The sequence below is a fragment of the Ranitomeya imitator genome, chromosome 3 (genome assembly GCF_032444005.1).
Source record: "Ranitomeya imitator isolate aRanImi1 chromosome 3, aRanImi1.pri, whole genome shotgun sequence".
NCBI classification, from domain to species: domain Eukaryota; kingdom Metazoa; phylum Chordata; class Amphibia; order Anura; family Dendrobatidae; genus Ranitomeya; species Ranitomeya imitator.
The window spans coordinates 137,051,569-137,068,338 of NC_091284.1; the positions used below are offsets into that span (position 1 = coordinate 137,051,569).

Genomic DNA, 16,770 nt, shown 5'->3' on the forward strand with positions numbered 1-16,770 from the left:
AGGGTCTTTTTGCGCCCTCTGCGTGGTTGTTTGTAGGTTTTTGTGCTGACCGCAAAGCTATCTTTACTATCCTCGGTCTATTCAGTAAGTCGGGCCTCACTTTGCTAAAATCTATTTCATCTCTGTGTTTGTATTTTCATCTTTACTCACAGTCATTATATGTGGGGGGCTGCCTTTTCCTTTGGGGAATTTCTCTGAGGCAAGGTAGGCTTATTTTTCTATCTTCAGGGCTAGCTAGTTTCTCAGGCTGTGCCCGAGGCGCCTAGGTCTGGTCAGGAGCGCTCCACGGCTACCTCTAGTGTGGTGTGATAGGATTAGGGATTGCGGTCAGCAGAGTTCCCACGTCTCAGAGCTCGTCCTATGTTATTAGTAACTATCAGGTCACTTTGTGTGCTCTTAACCACCAGGTCCATTGTGTTTCTAAACCACCAGTCATAACAAACATCACCGTGAGTTTGTTCCTGTTTGGTGCACCTGTTAGGGCCTAGTGCAGGCTTCAGTAGTTAGAGCATGGTAGCCGTGTGGCCTGCGTAGTAAAGGCCAGGGAGGTTATATGCAGAGTAGCATCTATATATGTTTTATTGTGTAAAGTTGCTTGTGAGACAGACTCTGAGTTTGTAATTGTTGAAGCACTGTGCTATTTTACAGAGAAGATAACTCATGTGCATTATCTTTTGCTGTTGTAAACCCGTTTGCACCTTCCTTGTCCCTTCCATTCCCTGTCTCCCAATAAATCTATCCTTTGTTGTTTGCACCTCATGTTGTGTACAGTAGTCTTCCTGCACCGTGGTGGTCCCACAGCCATCGCTTCACCTTCATGCACTAATGTGCTGTGCGCTGCAGGCCTTCTTGGGACCGGAGCATCGCGAGGAGCAGGAAAGGCGCCGGAAGGTGAGAATAGAATGATTTTTTTTTTTTTTAATTATTTTTAATATTATGTGCTTTTGCTATTGATTCTGCATAGGCAGCATCGATAGTAAAAAGTTGGTCACACAGGGTTAATAGCAGCGTTAACGGACTGCTACAACCCTATGTGGCCGCTGACTGAAGGGGAGTATCGAGGGGGCACTGACTAGAGGGGAGTAGGGAGGGGCCAATTCGCGGCCGGACTGTGCCTGCTGCTGATTAGTCTTGGCCAAACGGCAGCGACCAGTCAGCGACCCGGGATTTCCGCGACAGACAGACGAAAGTTAGAAACAGGCTGAAGTACCCCTTAGACAATTATATATATAGATGCTATTTTAAATGGGTAAAGATTGGTCGTATGGGGAGACATGCACTTTGGGGCTTGGGCCCTTGATCTTTAAAGGGAACCTGTCACCCCCCCACTCCCCCCCAGGCGTTTTTAACTAAAAGAGCCACCTTGTGCAGCAGTAATGCTGCATTCTGACAAGGTGGCTCTTTTAGCTCTGGGTGCTGTAACTGCCGAAATAATCAGCTTTGTAATTTGTCCTAAATACCTTTTCTTCAGTCAAGGAGGCAGGTCTTTCCCCCCTGCTGCAGACGCCACACAGCCGTCACCCAAATTTTCTTGGCGCCGCCTCCTCGCCGCTGTTTTGAAATGAGCCGGCGCCTGCGCTCTTTTCTCCTGCCTTGGGCAGGCGCAGTGAGCGCTGCCCGTCTGTCCTCATATGCAGTCCAGCTGACTACGCCTGCGCGGACACCCTGCCTGTGAATCCCAGCCCTGCAGTGTCTTCTTATTTATTCATACTACGGGGCTGGGATTCACAGGCAGGGCTTATCTCTGTAGTAAGCTCTGTTCTGCTCCCTTATCTCTGCAGTAAGCTTTGTTCTGCTCCCTTATCTCAGTAGTAAGCTCTGTTCTGCTCCCTTATCTCTGCAGTAAGCTTGGTTCTGCTCCCATATCTCTGTAGTAAGCTCTGCTCCCTTATCTCTGTAGTAAGCTCTGTTCTGCTCCCTTATCTCTGCAGTAAGCTTGGTTCTGCTCCCATATCTCTGTAGTAAGCTTGGTTCTGCTCCCTTATCTCTGTAGTAAGCTCTGTTCTGCTCCCTTATCTCTGTAGTAAGCTCTGTTCCCTTATCTCTGTAGTAAGCTCTGTTCTGCTCCCTTATCTCTGCAGTAAGCTTGATTCTGCTCCCATATCTCTGTAGTAAGCTCTGTTCTGCTCCCATATCTCTGTAGTAAGCGCTGTTCTGCTCCCATATCTCTGTAGTAAGCTCCGTTCTGCTCCCTTATCTCTGTAGTAAGCTCCGTTCTGCTCCCTTATCTCTGTAGTAAGCTCTGTCCTGCTCCCTTATCTCTGTAGTAAGCTCTGTTCTGCTCCCTTATCTCAGTAGTAAGCTCTGTTCTGCTCCCTTATCTCTGTAGTAAGCTCTGTTCTGCTCCCTTATCTCTGTAGTAAGCTCTGTTCTGCTCCCTTATCTCTGCAGTAAGCTCGGTTCTGCTCCCTTATCTCTGTAGTAAGCTCTGTTCTCCTCCCTTATCTCTGTAGTAAGCTCTGTTCTGCTCCCATATCTCTGTAGTAGCTCTGTTCTGTTCCCATATCTATGTACCAGCCTGTTTTTAAAGCCTATTATCTCTGCTGCTTTAATGCAGCGGCCAGAGATAAGCAGGGCAAAAGCACCGCAACTGGAGGGCCACTGCCTTGTGATTGCCCCCAGGCTGAAAAGTGCCAGCCAGCCCCTGCGTACATGTGCTGTAACTCTTTCATTTCCTATTCTGCATGATCAGGATGGCATTCACTTGTATACTAATTACACCATAAGGCAGACAACGGACCGATTTTAACTATCACCCCAATATAGATATATTTTATAGGTCATAATAAAAGCTAAGTATTAATGTTCTGTTACAGAAATGGGGTCTTCCTAGTGGGGGTCCTCCCATGTTTTTTCTAATTAGACAATATACCCCTCCAATGTTCCTGTGTATGGGATGGGAGAGGCGGACATAATGACTGATCAGCAGGAGAGCAGATCTAATCTCGTCCTGTCATAACACTAGGCCATCAGTGCTGTGATCCGACATGGGAATTGCCCCATTCATTGCATGTCTTGCACCTGTCGTGTTTGCAGGTAATAATTCCATATGTAGGGATTGGGGTACACGCATGATAGTAATGAGATCGGCCGACCCCTCCCTCCGCAGCTCTGCAGATCGGCCCCGTTATTACACAGGGTCTCCTCCATCCCATTGTACGGAGCGATCACACAATGATGGGCGGCGCAGACGTGTAATCCGCGCTCCTCCCCAGTGCATTGATGAAAGGTAATAAGCGGCTTCTGAGCAGCCGCGCCCCCCGCACTGCGCCTCCTCCCGGCCGCCGCGCCCCCCGCACTGCGCCTCCTCCCGGCCGCCGCCGCGCCGCTCTGCACTGACACATAGGTGACTGCCGGCCGCCTCGTCCCCGCGGTGTGTGCGGCTCCTGCTCATGTACCAGCTGCAGCTCTGACATTGTCGCCACTCAGGGGACGGTCTCCACTATTGCAGCTATACTGCAGACCTAGAAAATGGCCGAGGGGTCCGGGAAGACGTCTCCGCAGAGCCCCAGGGGCGGCACACTGCCTGCAGGTGAGCGGGTGGCTGGCAGCGGTAACCAGCCTGGGCACTGTGCCATATGGATGGTGGGTGGTGGCTGCCATGCCTGCTTATTGGGGCACCCTGGGGTTGGCAGATTCCAGGGGTGTAATCGGGATGGCTGACATGTTATGCTGGTGCACAGGTGTGTGATGACAGTGGGTGAAGGGTGACATGTGCCCTCCTGGGATGACATGGGTGCTGTCATGTGGAGGTTGGCGGTGGGGTGTGTGCAGATGTGGGCAAAGTACAATGTAGGTGGAGAGCCCAGGTGTCAGCGGCGGCCTGCGCTGTCATCAATGTCTGTGTATAGGGCTGATCATATAGAAGGGTCTGAGCCATGTATGGTGCACTGCCATCATCCTGTCAGATGGGCTAGCGTCTAAAGACGGCAGGGGCACACGTTACCCTTCCTGTCATGCCAACATGCAATCGATAGAACCCAGCACTATATCCCCATATCGTCTGATTGTAACGGAGTCATTTAATAGGAATATGTTATCTCATCCTGACGCGCATTCCTCATGTACATGTTCTATCCATGTTTACACTTGCACATCTAGGGGGCTGTTCACACGTCTGGTTTTTATAAGGGCCGAGTGCTCCTCCCCCCCCACCCCCATCACACCCTTCCCATCAGAGATCCTTCATTCACATCACATCAATCTGTTTGTGAAAGAAAACAGACGGCTCCTGGGCGCCCTTCTGCGTGTCGACGGCGCCCTTCTGCGTGTCCATGGCGCCCTTCTGCGTGTCCATGGCGCCCTTCTGCGTGTCGACGGCGCCCTGCTGCGTGTCGACGGCGCGCTTCTCTGCGTGTCGACGGCGCCCTGCTGCGTGTCGACGGCGCCCTTCTCTGCGTGTCGACGGCGCCCTTCTGCGTGTCCATGGCGCTCTTCTGCGTGTCCATGGCGCCCTGCTGCGTGTCCATGGCGCCCTGCTGCGTGTCCATGGCGACCTGCTGCGTGTCCATGGCGCCCTGCTGCGTGTCGACGGCACCCTTCTGCATGTCGACGGCGCCCTTCCATGTGTCATCCGAGTGCTGTGGGGTTTTAACTGTTTAATGTGTAGTAGAATCTTGGAAATTTTGTGTTTTGTTTTGTTGGTTCTGATCGTCTGTTTGCATACGAGCAAAATGGATGTGACGTTGATAGTAAAAAAAAAAAAAAAGACACAAGGACCAAACATGGATGACAATTGGCTCCAGCACACTGGTAGTCCTTTTGTTTGTTTGTTTGTTTTATTCCTCATATGCAAAAAAAAAAAATGGACTTCTGAATGAGACCCACAGTGGCTGTCATCCTGCTTTCCCAGGACCCTGAATGGCAAGTCTTCAGTGATTAAAGATCAGTCATGTAGTATTGTATAAGGCTACTTTCACAATTGGGTCGGTACGGGGCCGTTGCCATGCGTCGGCCCGACATACCGACGGACAGTGTGCTAAATGTATCACAACGTGGGCAGCGGATGCAGTTTTACAACGCATCCGCTGCCCATTGCGGGGAGGAGGGGGCGGAGTTTCAGCTGCGCATGCGCGGTCGAAAATGGCGGTCACGATGCACAAAAAACGATACATTGAACTTTTTTTGTGCGTCGCGTCCGCCAAAAACGACCGATGCGACGTGTGGCCATACGTCACAATGCGTCGCTAATGCAAGTCAATGGAGAAAAAAAATGCATCCTGCGGGCATCTTTGCAGGATGTGTTTTTTTTCTCCAAAACGACACATTGCGACGTACGCCTAACAACTCAAGTGTGAAAGTAGCCTTAAAGTAAGCAGCCCGGTGACGGTTTGTGTCGAAGCTGTTGAGGTATATTCACACAGTGGATTTTGGCGTGTGTGGGATTCCATGTAATTTACTGCATTTGACAGGACTAAGCGGTGCCAGCCTCACTATGTAAGGTCACATTCACACGCTCAGGATTTGGTGAGTTTTTTACCTCAGTATTTGTAAGCCAAAACCAGGAGTGGAACAATCAGAGGAAAAGTATAATAGAAACGTGTGCACCGCTTCTCAGCAAACGCTCGTCACCTTCACCTCAGGTTCAGTTCATAGGTGACAGAAATTTCTGTGATTATAAAATTGTTTTCCGTTCATTTGAAAGGAGGATCGGCAATAAATCTGACACGTGAACTCGCCCTAGTGGCAGCTCCACCATGCGGTTGGTTTTCTTTCCATGTACATTAAACCTCTGCTACACGTCCTCCGGCCCCTGATTGTACCTGCACACGGGCACTGCCGTCTCTGAGCCAGGCACCGCAGTAATATCCGTGTAACTGGACAAACCTGTCCCTGCTGGAATTCTTAATGGTTCTTTTGCTATTTTTATAGAGTATGTTGGTAAAGGTGTGCGTGTAGTGATGTATAATGTGTGCGCGTGTGTATATAAAATGTGTTTTGTTTTCTATGATGGGATTTTTCAAAGTTTTAAAACATCTTTCCAACCCCCAAGAACCTCTTTTTTCGGTGTTTTTGGAGTAACATATAAACCAATGGAAAAAAAAAAGTCTGAAATTAGCCCGTAACTAGAACATTCTGAATTTTTTGGGAGAAAACGGCTATGGACCAAGAACCGCAGTGAAAGTTAAGGAAAAATTCCCGTACAAAAAAAATATGTCTTCTATTTCCATATTGACTCAGTGATGATACCTGGCAGCATTGGGAACAAATCCCTGTAAAAACGTGAAGGAAAAGTTTTGCAAGAAAACCTTGTATGGACGGCACATTGCATGTTTCAATGGCTGGACGGTTCTGTATCGGTTGTAGACAAATTGATGGAGCAGTTGAGTGCTGGGTCTTTCTGCCTTTTTCAGGGTAGGATGCCGCAATATTAATTTTCCTTGGGAGTAAACTGTTGTGCCATGTTGCAGTGGTTGCCACATATCCAGTGTATTCTACCCTGGAAGGTAAATGAAGGAAGAGTAAGGAATCCATAAGAATTATATTTGGGATTAATGTGATCTGGATGTCTAAAATTGTCATTTGCATAAGAACCTTAGGTCTTGTGTTGACAACTTGGGGAACTAGAGAAATTCACAGGGGCAACTCCCAAGGGTTACTGCTGGGGGAGGTAGACTCCTATTAGGATCTAGCAATTCCTGATCTATTTGTGGAGAAGGTCATCAATATTAGGCCAGCGTCGCACTCAGCGTATAAAAATACGGTCTGTAATTTACGGCCGTAATATGCAGAAAAGTCCCCAAAATAGTGGTCCGCATCTCATCCGTAGGCAGGGTGTGTCAGCGTATTTTGCGCATGGCATCCTCTGTATGTAATCCGTACGGCATCCGTACTGCGAGATTTTCTCGCAGGCTTGCAAAACCGACATACGGACATACAATGGATCCATGTTCACAGAAAATCGTAAAAACATAAATACTGTGTGTGTGTGTGTGTGTGTGTGTGTGTGTATGTATATATATATATATATATATATATATATATATATATATATATATATATATATATATATATACAGTGGGGCAAAAAAGTATTTAGTCAGTCAGCAATAGTGCAAGTTCCACCACTTAAAAAGATGAGAGGCGTCTGTAATTTACATCATAGGTAGACCTCAACTATGGGAGACAAACTGAGAAAAAAAAATCCAGAAAATCACATTGTCTGTTTTTTTAACAATTTATTTGCATATTATGGTGGAAAATAAGTATTTGGTCAGAAACAAACAATCAAGATTTCTGGCTCTCACAGACCTGTAACTTCTTCTTTAAGAGTCTCCTCTTTCCTCCACTCATTACCTGTAGTAATGGCACCTGTTTAAACTTGTTATCAGTATAAAAAGACACCTGTGCACACCCTCAAACAGTCTGACTCCAAACTCCACTATGGTGAAGACCAAAGAGCTGTCAAAGGACACCAGAAACAAAATTGTAGCCCTGCACCAGGCTGGGAAGACTGAATCTGCAATAGCCAACCAGCTTGGAGTGAAGAAATCAACAGTGGGAGCAATAATTAGAAAATGGAAGACATACAAGACCACTGATAATCTCCCTCGATCTGGGGCTCCACGCAAAATCCCACCCGTGGGGTCAGAATGATCACAAGAACGGTGAGCAAAAATCCCAGAACCACGCGGGGGGACCTAGTGAATGAACTGCAGAGAGCTGGGACCAATGTAACAAGGCCTACCATAAGTAACACACTACGCCACCATGGACTCAGATCCTGCAGTGCCAGACGTGTCCCACTGCTTAAGCCAGTACATGTCCGGGCCCGTCTGAAGTTTGCTAGAGAGCATTTGGATGATCTAGAGGAGTTTTGGGAGAATGTCCTATGGTCTGATGAAACCAAACTGGAACTGTTTGGTAGAAACACAACTTGTCGTGTTTGGAGGAAAAAGAATATTGAGTTGCATCCATCAAACACCATACCTACTGTAAAGCATGGTGGTGGAAACATCATGCTTTGGGGCTGTTTCTCTGCAAAGGGGCCAGGACGACTGATCCGGGTACATGAAAGAATGAATGGGGCCATGTATCGTGAGATTTTGAGTGCAAACCTCCTTCCATCAGCAAGGGCATTGAAGATGAAACGTGGATGGGTCTTTCAACATGACAATGATCCAAAGCACACCGCCAGGGCAACGAAGGAGTGGCTTCGTAAGAAGCATTTCAAGGTCCTGGAGTGGCCTAGCCAGTCTCCAGATCTCAACCCCTATAGAAAACCTTTGGAGGGAGTTGAAAGTCCGTGTTGCCAAGCAAAAAGCCAAAAACATCACTGCTCTAGAGGAGATCTGCATGGAGGAATGGGCCAACATACCAACAACAGTGTGTGGCAACCTTGTGAAGACTTACAGAAAACGTTTGACCTCTGTCATTGCCAACAAAGGATATATTACAAAGTATTGAGATGAAATTTTTGTTTCTGACCAAATACTTATTTTCCACCATAATATGCAAAAAAAATGTTAAAAAAACAGACAATGTGATTTTCTGGATTTTTTTTTCTCAGTTTGTCTCCCATAGTTGAGGTCTACCTATGATGTAAATAACAGACGCCTCTCATCTTTTTAAGTGGTGGAACTTGCACTATTGCTGACTGACTAAATACTTTTTTGCCCCACTGTATATATTCTCTTAAAAGCTGGTAATTCAATTGCCGGCTTTTCCGATCTCCTCAAACCCGACATGATATGAGACATGGTTTACATACAGTAAACCAGGGGTGTCAAACTGCATTCCTCCAGGGCTGCAAACAGGTCATGTTTTCAGGATTTCCTTGCATTGCACAAGTGATAATTTAATCACCTGCAGAGAATGATTCCAGCACCTTGTGCAATGCTAAGGAAATCTTGAAAACACGCATTGTTTGAGGCCCTCGAGGAATGCAGTTTGACACCCCTGCAGTAAACCATCTCATATCCCTTTTTTTTTGCATATTCCACACTACTAATGTTAGTAGTGTGTATGTGCAAAATTTGGGCGCTCTAGCTATTAATTTAAAGGGTTAAATCGCGGAAAAAATTGGCGTGGGCTCCCGCGCAATTTTCTCCGCCATTATGGTAAAGCCAGTGACTGAGGGCAGATTTTAATAGCCTGGAGAGGGTCCATGGTTATTGGCCCCCCCCTGGCTAAAAACATCTGCCCCCAGCCACCCCAGAAAAGGCACATCTGGAAGATGCGCCTATTCTGGCACTTGGCCACTCTCTTCCCATTCCCGTGTAGCAGTGAGATATGGGGTAATAAAGGGTTAATGTCACCTTGCTATTGTAGGGTGACATTAAGCCTAATTAATAATGGAGAGGCGTCAATTATGACACCTATCCATTATTAATCCAATAGTATGAAATGGTTAAAAAACACACACACACATTATTACAAAGTCTTTTAATGAAATAAATACACAGGTTGTTGGAGTAGTTTATTATACTGGTAATCCACCTGAAGACCCTCGCTCTGTAAAAAAGGTAAAATAAAAAAACAACACTATCCCATACTTTCCGATGATCAGTCTCGTCCCACGCTGTAAATCCATCTGAAGGGGTTAACTAATTTTACAAGCAGGAACTCTGCTAATGCAGCTGTGCTCATGCCAGTAAAACCCCAGCGAATGAATGGAATGTAGGTCAATGACCTGTAGTTACCTTCAGTTGCGGTGAGGCGCCCTCTGCTGGATGTCCTCATATAAACTCGAGCGTGGGAAAATATTCTGATAAGTTCCCAGGCTCGAGTTCATATGAGGACATCCAGCAGAGGGCGCCTCACCGCAACTGAAGGTAACTACAGGTCATTGACCTACTTTCCATTCATTCGCTGGGGTTTTACTGGCATGAGCACAGCTGCATTAGCAGAGCTCCTGCTTGTAAAATTAGTTAACCCCTTCAGATGGATTTACAGCGTGGGACGAGACTGATCATCGGAAGGTATGGGATATTGTTGTTTTTTTATTTTACCTTTTTTACAGAGCGAGGGTCTTCAGGTGGATTACCAGTATAATAAACTTTTCCAACAACCTGTGTATTTATTTCATTAAAAGACTTTGTAATAATGTGTGTGTGTGTTTTTTTTTAACCATTTCATACTATTGGATTAATAATGGATAGGTGTTATAATTGACGCCTCTCCATTATTAATCTGGCTTAATGTCACCTTAAAATAGCAAGGTGACATTAACCCTTCATTACCCCATATCCCACCGCTACACGGGAATGGGAAGAGAGTGGCCAAGTGCCAGAATAGGCGCATCTTCCAGATGTGACTTTTCTGGGGTGGCTGGGGGCAGATGTTTTTAGCCAGGGGGGCCAATAACCATGGACCCTCTCCAGGCTATTAACATCTGCCCTCAGTCACTGGCTTTACCATTCTGGCGGAGAAAATTGCGCGGGAGCCCACGCCAATTTCTTCTGCGATTTAACCCTTTAAATTAATAGCTAGAGTGCCCAAATTTTGCACATACACACTACTAACAGTAGTAGTGTGGAATATGCAAAAAAAAAGATATGAGATGGTTTACTGTATGTAAACCATGTCTCATATCATGTCGGGTTTGGGAAGGAGATAGCAAAAGCCGGCAATTGAATTACCGGCTTTTAAGCTATCTAGCGCTGTATGAAATATTAATATATATACATATGTGTCTCACTGACTATATATATACATACATGCATACATACATACATACATACCCCTATACTATGTGTAGACATTTATTTTAGCTATTCTATTGTAACCGGCCAGTGTGATTTTACTGTACACCGCACCGAATTGCCGGCTTTTCTATAGAACACCGCTGCGTATTTCTCGCAAGTCACACTGCCGGTCCGTGTGTAATCCGTATTTTTCTGGCCCCCATAGACTTTCATTGGCATATTTTTTGCGCAATACGGTGACAAACGCAGCATGCTGCGATTTTCTACGGCCGTAGAAGACCGCATAATACGGATCAGTAAAATACGGCAGATAGGAGCTGGGTCATAGAGAAGCATTGTACCGTATGCAATCCGTATTTTCAGCACCTCTCATACGTCTGTAAAACACGGTAGTGTGATGCCGGCCTTAGATGTGTGGGGCTCAAACACCAGGTCAGTTGAAAACTGCTTCAGCACTGGCCTATAGTAAATGATGTACGTTGTGGAGTGGCCAGGAACAGAAGTGCAATAATCAGCAGTGGACACTAAGCAACGTATAGGTCCGCTGTGTCCAGCCCCATACATTGCTTAATTCCAGCTGTTGTCACCTAATAGGTGGGGGTCCAAGACCCTGCACCCCACCAGTCTCTTATTAAGGATCAATCCGATGGATAGGTCATCATTTATTAGATTTTGGACAACTCCCTTTAAGTGCTTCTTCTCCATGCAGATCTATAGGACATTGTCCCTGGCTCTGAAACCTGTTAATCTTTTTCCTGCTTTGGTTTATTGAATGCTTATATGCATCTCAATTATAAAATTTGTGTCCACGCTTGTTACATGAAATGACGTTGTAGTCAGTATAATAATCCGGTCTATTGCCATGATGGTGACGTGAGTGTTCAGTCTCGCCCGCCGGCCTCGGAATGATCTGCACAGTGAGAATTCCCACCCCTGTGGTACATTGAAGTCATAGGAGGCATTCGGGAGTCTCGCTGCTTTACATTTCAAAGGAACATCATGACTGTACCCGGATTAATGTGAACACTTCAAGCCCCATATAATATTTATAGATAGGCGGATGGGGGATTTCATTCTCTTGGTAGCTTGTTAAACGAGCTCCACTGCTCCATCACTTCTTCATCTCCACATCAAGGTGGATGTTTTTCCCAGGACCCTGCGCCTTAGTGGTTAGGAAGCCATGATTGTATGTGTGCAATGTATATGGTGTGGCCACTGTGTCGGTGCACATTACATGGACGACCTTTAGGCTATGTGCACACGTTCAGGATTTCTTGCAGAAAATTCCTGAGAAAAACCTGAAATTTTCTGCAAGAAATCTGCATGCGTTTTTTGCGCATTTTTGGTGCATTTTTACTGTGTTTTTGATGCGTTTTTTTCCGGACCTTTCCCAATGCATTTCATAGTGGGAAATCCGCAAAAAACCCGCAAAATTAATGAACATGCTGCGTTTTTTACCGCGATGCGTTTTTTGTGTGGAAAAAACGCAGCATGTTCATTAATTTTGTGCACAAAAATTGCAGAATTCATTCTAAATGATGGGATGCATATTGTATGCTGTTTTTTGCGGTTTTAGGCCAGTCTCACACGTCCAGAAAATTCCGGTACCGGAATTATCAGTGTCAGTGTGCTCCCGTGGTACATCAGTGTGGCACACGTGTGCCGACTGGGTACCACACGGAGCGTGCAGGAGACAGCGCTAGAAATAAGCGCTGTCCCCTGCATCTGGTGCTGAAGCAGCCATTCATATCTTCTCTCCAGCAGCGTTTGCTGGAAAGAAGATATGAAAAATCCTTTTTTTTTTTTTTTTGTCCTCGTGTTTAAAATAAAAATCCCTGTCGCCACCCCCTCCCACCCCCTGTGCGCCCCCCCGCTGTTACTAAAATACTCACCCGGCTCCCTCGCAGCGTCCTGTCCTCGCCGCACCTTCTCCTGTATGAGCGGTCACGTGGTGCTGCTTATTACAGTAATGAATATGCGGCTCCACCCCTATGGGAGGTGGAGCCGCATATTCATGACTGTAATCGGCCGCAGTCTCTTATGCCCAGGGGCTGCCGTGTTTGTGGTGTGTAACTGTATTTACCCTCCAACAAATGCAAATGGTAAGCCCCAACTGGCTGCAGAAAAAAATATTAAAGCAGAGAATTTAATTTTGTATTAAAAACAATTGATGTAATCAGTAATTATTAATCCAAAAATAAAATAAAAAAAATCGCAGGGCCGAACTTTCACAAATCCCTTCCATTGAACTGCTAAAAAGTAGTGCACAAGAAAAGACAGCGGAAATAGTGTTTTTGCTACATGGGAGCGTGGCCCATGGAGGCAGGAGGGCAACTTTTGGGGAAGACTTTTGTTTCCACAGCAAGGTATATGGCTGTCACTTGTGGATGACGTTATTGTGATGATTATCTGCAGACAGAGCAGGAATATGGGAAGGTTCACAGTGTGAATGAGTTTTAGGTTTATAAGGAGGAGACAAACGCCTTGTTGTGTCTGAACAGTGCGGTCCTGTGCGCAGTTTACTTCCCATGGGTTCCGCTGTTTACTTTACCAAGCTGATTTCTTGCTCCCTAATTCTCAATATTTGACTTGGCCGGTGAATATACTTTTCGTTAACTCTGCTGTGCCTCATCGTAGATATCACCGGCTTATGCAAATATATTTCAGGTGAAGCCTCCTAAAGACTCTCTGTCCCTCAAAAAATGAGCCAATGTAAAACCTTCTGGATGGTGTGAAGGGATCACCTGACGGGCTGGATGAGGGACCTGCTACTTATCGTTATGTAGTCACACATACCATTTTTGCAGACATTTTTGATGGTTTTTTTTATTTATTTTTTTTATTTAGGCAAACACAGAAATGGGTCCAAAAAAGAAGGAAATGAAAGCAAGTTGTACAAGCCTCCTATTCTGTGTGTTTAGATATACTATACGCCAAACAATGAGTCTATGGGAAATATGTATACATTGGCCCTCCAGCAGGCAGCGGTAGACATGTGCAGCTCCAAAGAGTTTGCGTAAGGGTTAGATTTTCGTATAACTGTTCACTTGGTCTCCATGGTATCACGCCATATTGGTTGTTCAACCTTAGCGCCTTTTAATAATCCTAAAAGCTTATTGATTGTGACTTCATGATATTGATTCTGTGCTATGCTTTCTATAAGGTCTCCTGAGGTTGTTTAGAAGCATCTCCTATCATTCATCTCTGTAAGGCCGGCGTCACACTAGCGAGTTATACGGACGTATGAGAGGCGCTAAAAATACGGATTGCATACGGTACAATGATTCTCTATGCCCCAGCTCCGATCTGCCGTATTTTACTGATCCACATTATACGGTGTTCTACGGCCATAGAAAATCACAGCATGCTGCGTTTGTCACCATATTGCGCAAAAAAATACGCCAATGAAAGTCTATGGGGGCGAGAAAAATATGGATTACACACGGACCAACAGTGTGATTTGTGAGAAATATGCAGCGGTGTTCTAGAGAAAAGCCGGCAATTCAGTGCGGTGTACAGTAAAATCACACTGACCGGTTACAATAGAATAGCTAAAATAAATGTCTACACATAGCATAGGGGTGTGTGTGTATATATATATATATATATATATATATATATATATATATATATATATATATATATATATATATATATATATATATATATATATATATATATATATATATATATATAGTATGTATACATATATATATATTGTATGTATACATATATATATATTGTATGTATACATATATATATATATATATATATATATATATATATATATAGTATGTATGTATATGTATATATATATATATATATATATATATATATATATATATATATATATATATATATATATATATATATATATATATATATATATATATATATATATAAATATAAAAAATGAGAGCAGCACAATGCCAAGCCTCCTGGATAAGACCATCCACATGTCCATCCAAATAATATGGCAAGCAGAAAAAGAAGGCAGCACTCCGATAATTTATAAAGGTGAAAAAGCTGTGAAGTTTATTTCAGACCCACATCTCGCGACGTTTCGGCTCACACTGAGCCTTTCTCAAGCAGTGGGTGGTAACAAGTTGTGTCCTTATATACAGATAACCCTCAATCATTTACATAATAAATAGCCATACATATGCTTACAGTTATTGTGATAAATATACATCATACTTAAAAAACGCTCCATGTGTTACCCTGGTGTATAAAGTGCATTGTGCTAAGGTGCTTTAGACTTCTTTTGCTTCCACATACCCACTGATATTGCCGCTTCTAAAGCTATTTATATTTTATTCTCTAATATGTATGAAATGATTCATATCCTCAGATATTAATAAAGCATAGCGCTTACCCCGCCGGGCAGATGGACATGGAGGACTGAATAGCCGCTGAATCCGGCGTTCCCTAAGGCTTACTGCGCATGACAAAGCCTCCCATACCCACGTGTTGGGAAGCCAGCCAGTGAGATTACAGGCGCTCCTTCATTTTGCCTGCGCACAGGAACTATGTCTGCCCCGCACCTCCATCTCCAGCGAGATGTGGGTCTGAAATAAACTTCACAGCTTTTTCACCTTTATAAATTATCGGAGTGCTGCCTCCTTTTTCTGCTTGGGGTGTGTGTGTATATATATATATATATATATATATATATATATATATATATATATATATATATATATATATATATATATATATATATATATATATATAATTGCCTAAGGGTTTTTCCGTCTGTCTGTCTTTCTGTCTGTCTTTCTATCTGTCTGTCTGTCCTGGAAATCCCGCCTCTCTGATTGGTCGAGGCTGCCAGGCCTCGACCAATCAGCGACGGGCACAGCATCGACGTAGAAATCCCGCGTCTGATTGGTCGAGGCCTGGCGGCCTCGACCAATCAGCGACGGGCATAGCGACGATGATGTCATAAAGGACGTAGATGCCGCGTCTCTAATTGGTCGAGGCCGCCAGGCCTCGACCAATCAGCAATGGGCACAGTATCGAAGTAGATGTCATAATGGTTGCCATGGCGATGATGATGTCATAAAGGTTGCCGCAACCAATCAGTGACGGGCACAGTCTGCCGCGAATTCTGGAATCATCGTTGTCCATATACTACGGGGACATGCATATTCTAGAATACCCGATGCGTTAGAATCGGGCCACAATCTAGTGTATATATATATATATATATATATATATATATACACACACAGAGATATGAGAAAAGTCCAGAGCACTATTGTGCCTGTATATCACCACCTCCTTAGATGCTTAGTACTGCTAAATATCGCTGCAGTGCCATGTTTACCATATATAGACACTGGGTGCATATAAAAAGACGAGTATGCAAATCCAAGGGAAGGAAAAAACAGAAATGCACTCACCGATCTCTTGTGCGATAGTCTTTTATTCAGAACATGTGCAGGCACACTTGGGGAGAACGTGGACAAAAGACGATGGCCGTTTCGCGCTGCCGCGCTTCTACGGGTCTCAATCAGAAACGGCCATCGTCTTTTGTCCACGTTCTCCCCAAGTGTGCCTGCACATGTGTGTATATATATGTGTGTGTATATGTATGTATATATATATATATATATATATATATATATATATATATATATATATAATATATCCGTAATTACCCCGAGTCGCGGTGATGCGCCCTCTGCTGGATGTCCTCAGGCCGGTTTCACACGTCAGAATGAAAGCTGAAAGTCTGAACCTCAACTGCATCTGAATTGTTTTGTTTAAAATTCATTGTGGTAATGTCTATAACCAAAATTAGAAAAATGTTGTCTCTGTCCAAATATATATGGACCGAACTATATATATATATATATATATATCTATATATATATATATATATATATATATATATATATATATATATATATATATATATATATATATATATATATATATATAAATATATAAATAATATACCTGTAGTTACCTCGAGTCGCGATGATGCGCCCTCTGCTGGATGTCCTCAGGCCGGTTTCACATGTCAGTGGCTCCAGTACGTGAGGTGACAGTTTCCTCACGTACCGGAGACGCTAAAGTATTTAGTCAGTCAGCAATAGTGCAAGTTCCACCACTTAAAA

General features: G+C 44.3%; 1 protein-coding gene across 7 annotated transcripts in view; it reads left to right on the forward strand.

Annotated features, from left to right (window-relative positions):
* Positions 1–3,300: 3,300 nt before the first annotated feature.
* MAP7D2 (MAP7 domain containing 2) overlaps positions 3,301–16,770 on the forward strand; it is a 155,587-nt gene continuing 142,117 nt past the window's right edge. For 3 of the 7 annotated variants that reach the window (XM_069761497.1, XM_069761496.1, XM_069761502.1), the window contains exon 1: positions 3,301–3,532. In XM_069761497.1, the coding sequence (XP_069617598.1) occupies positions 3,472–3,532 (61 nt within the window). In that variant the 5' untranslated portion in view covers positions 3,301–3,471. The remainder of the gene's footprint in view (positions 3,533–16,770) is intronic. The other 4 variants (XM_069761494.1, XM_069761500.1, XM_069761503.1 and 1 more) reach the window with 3 other exon arrangements.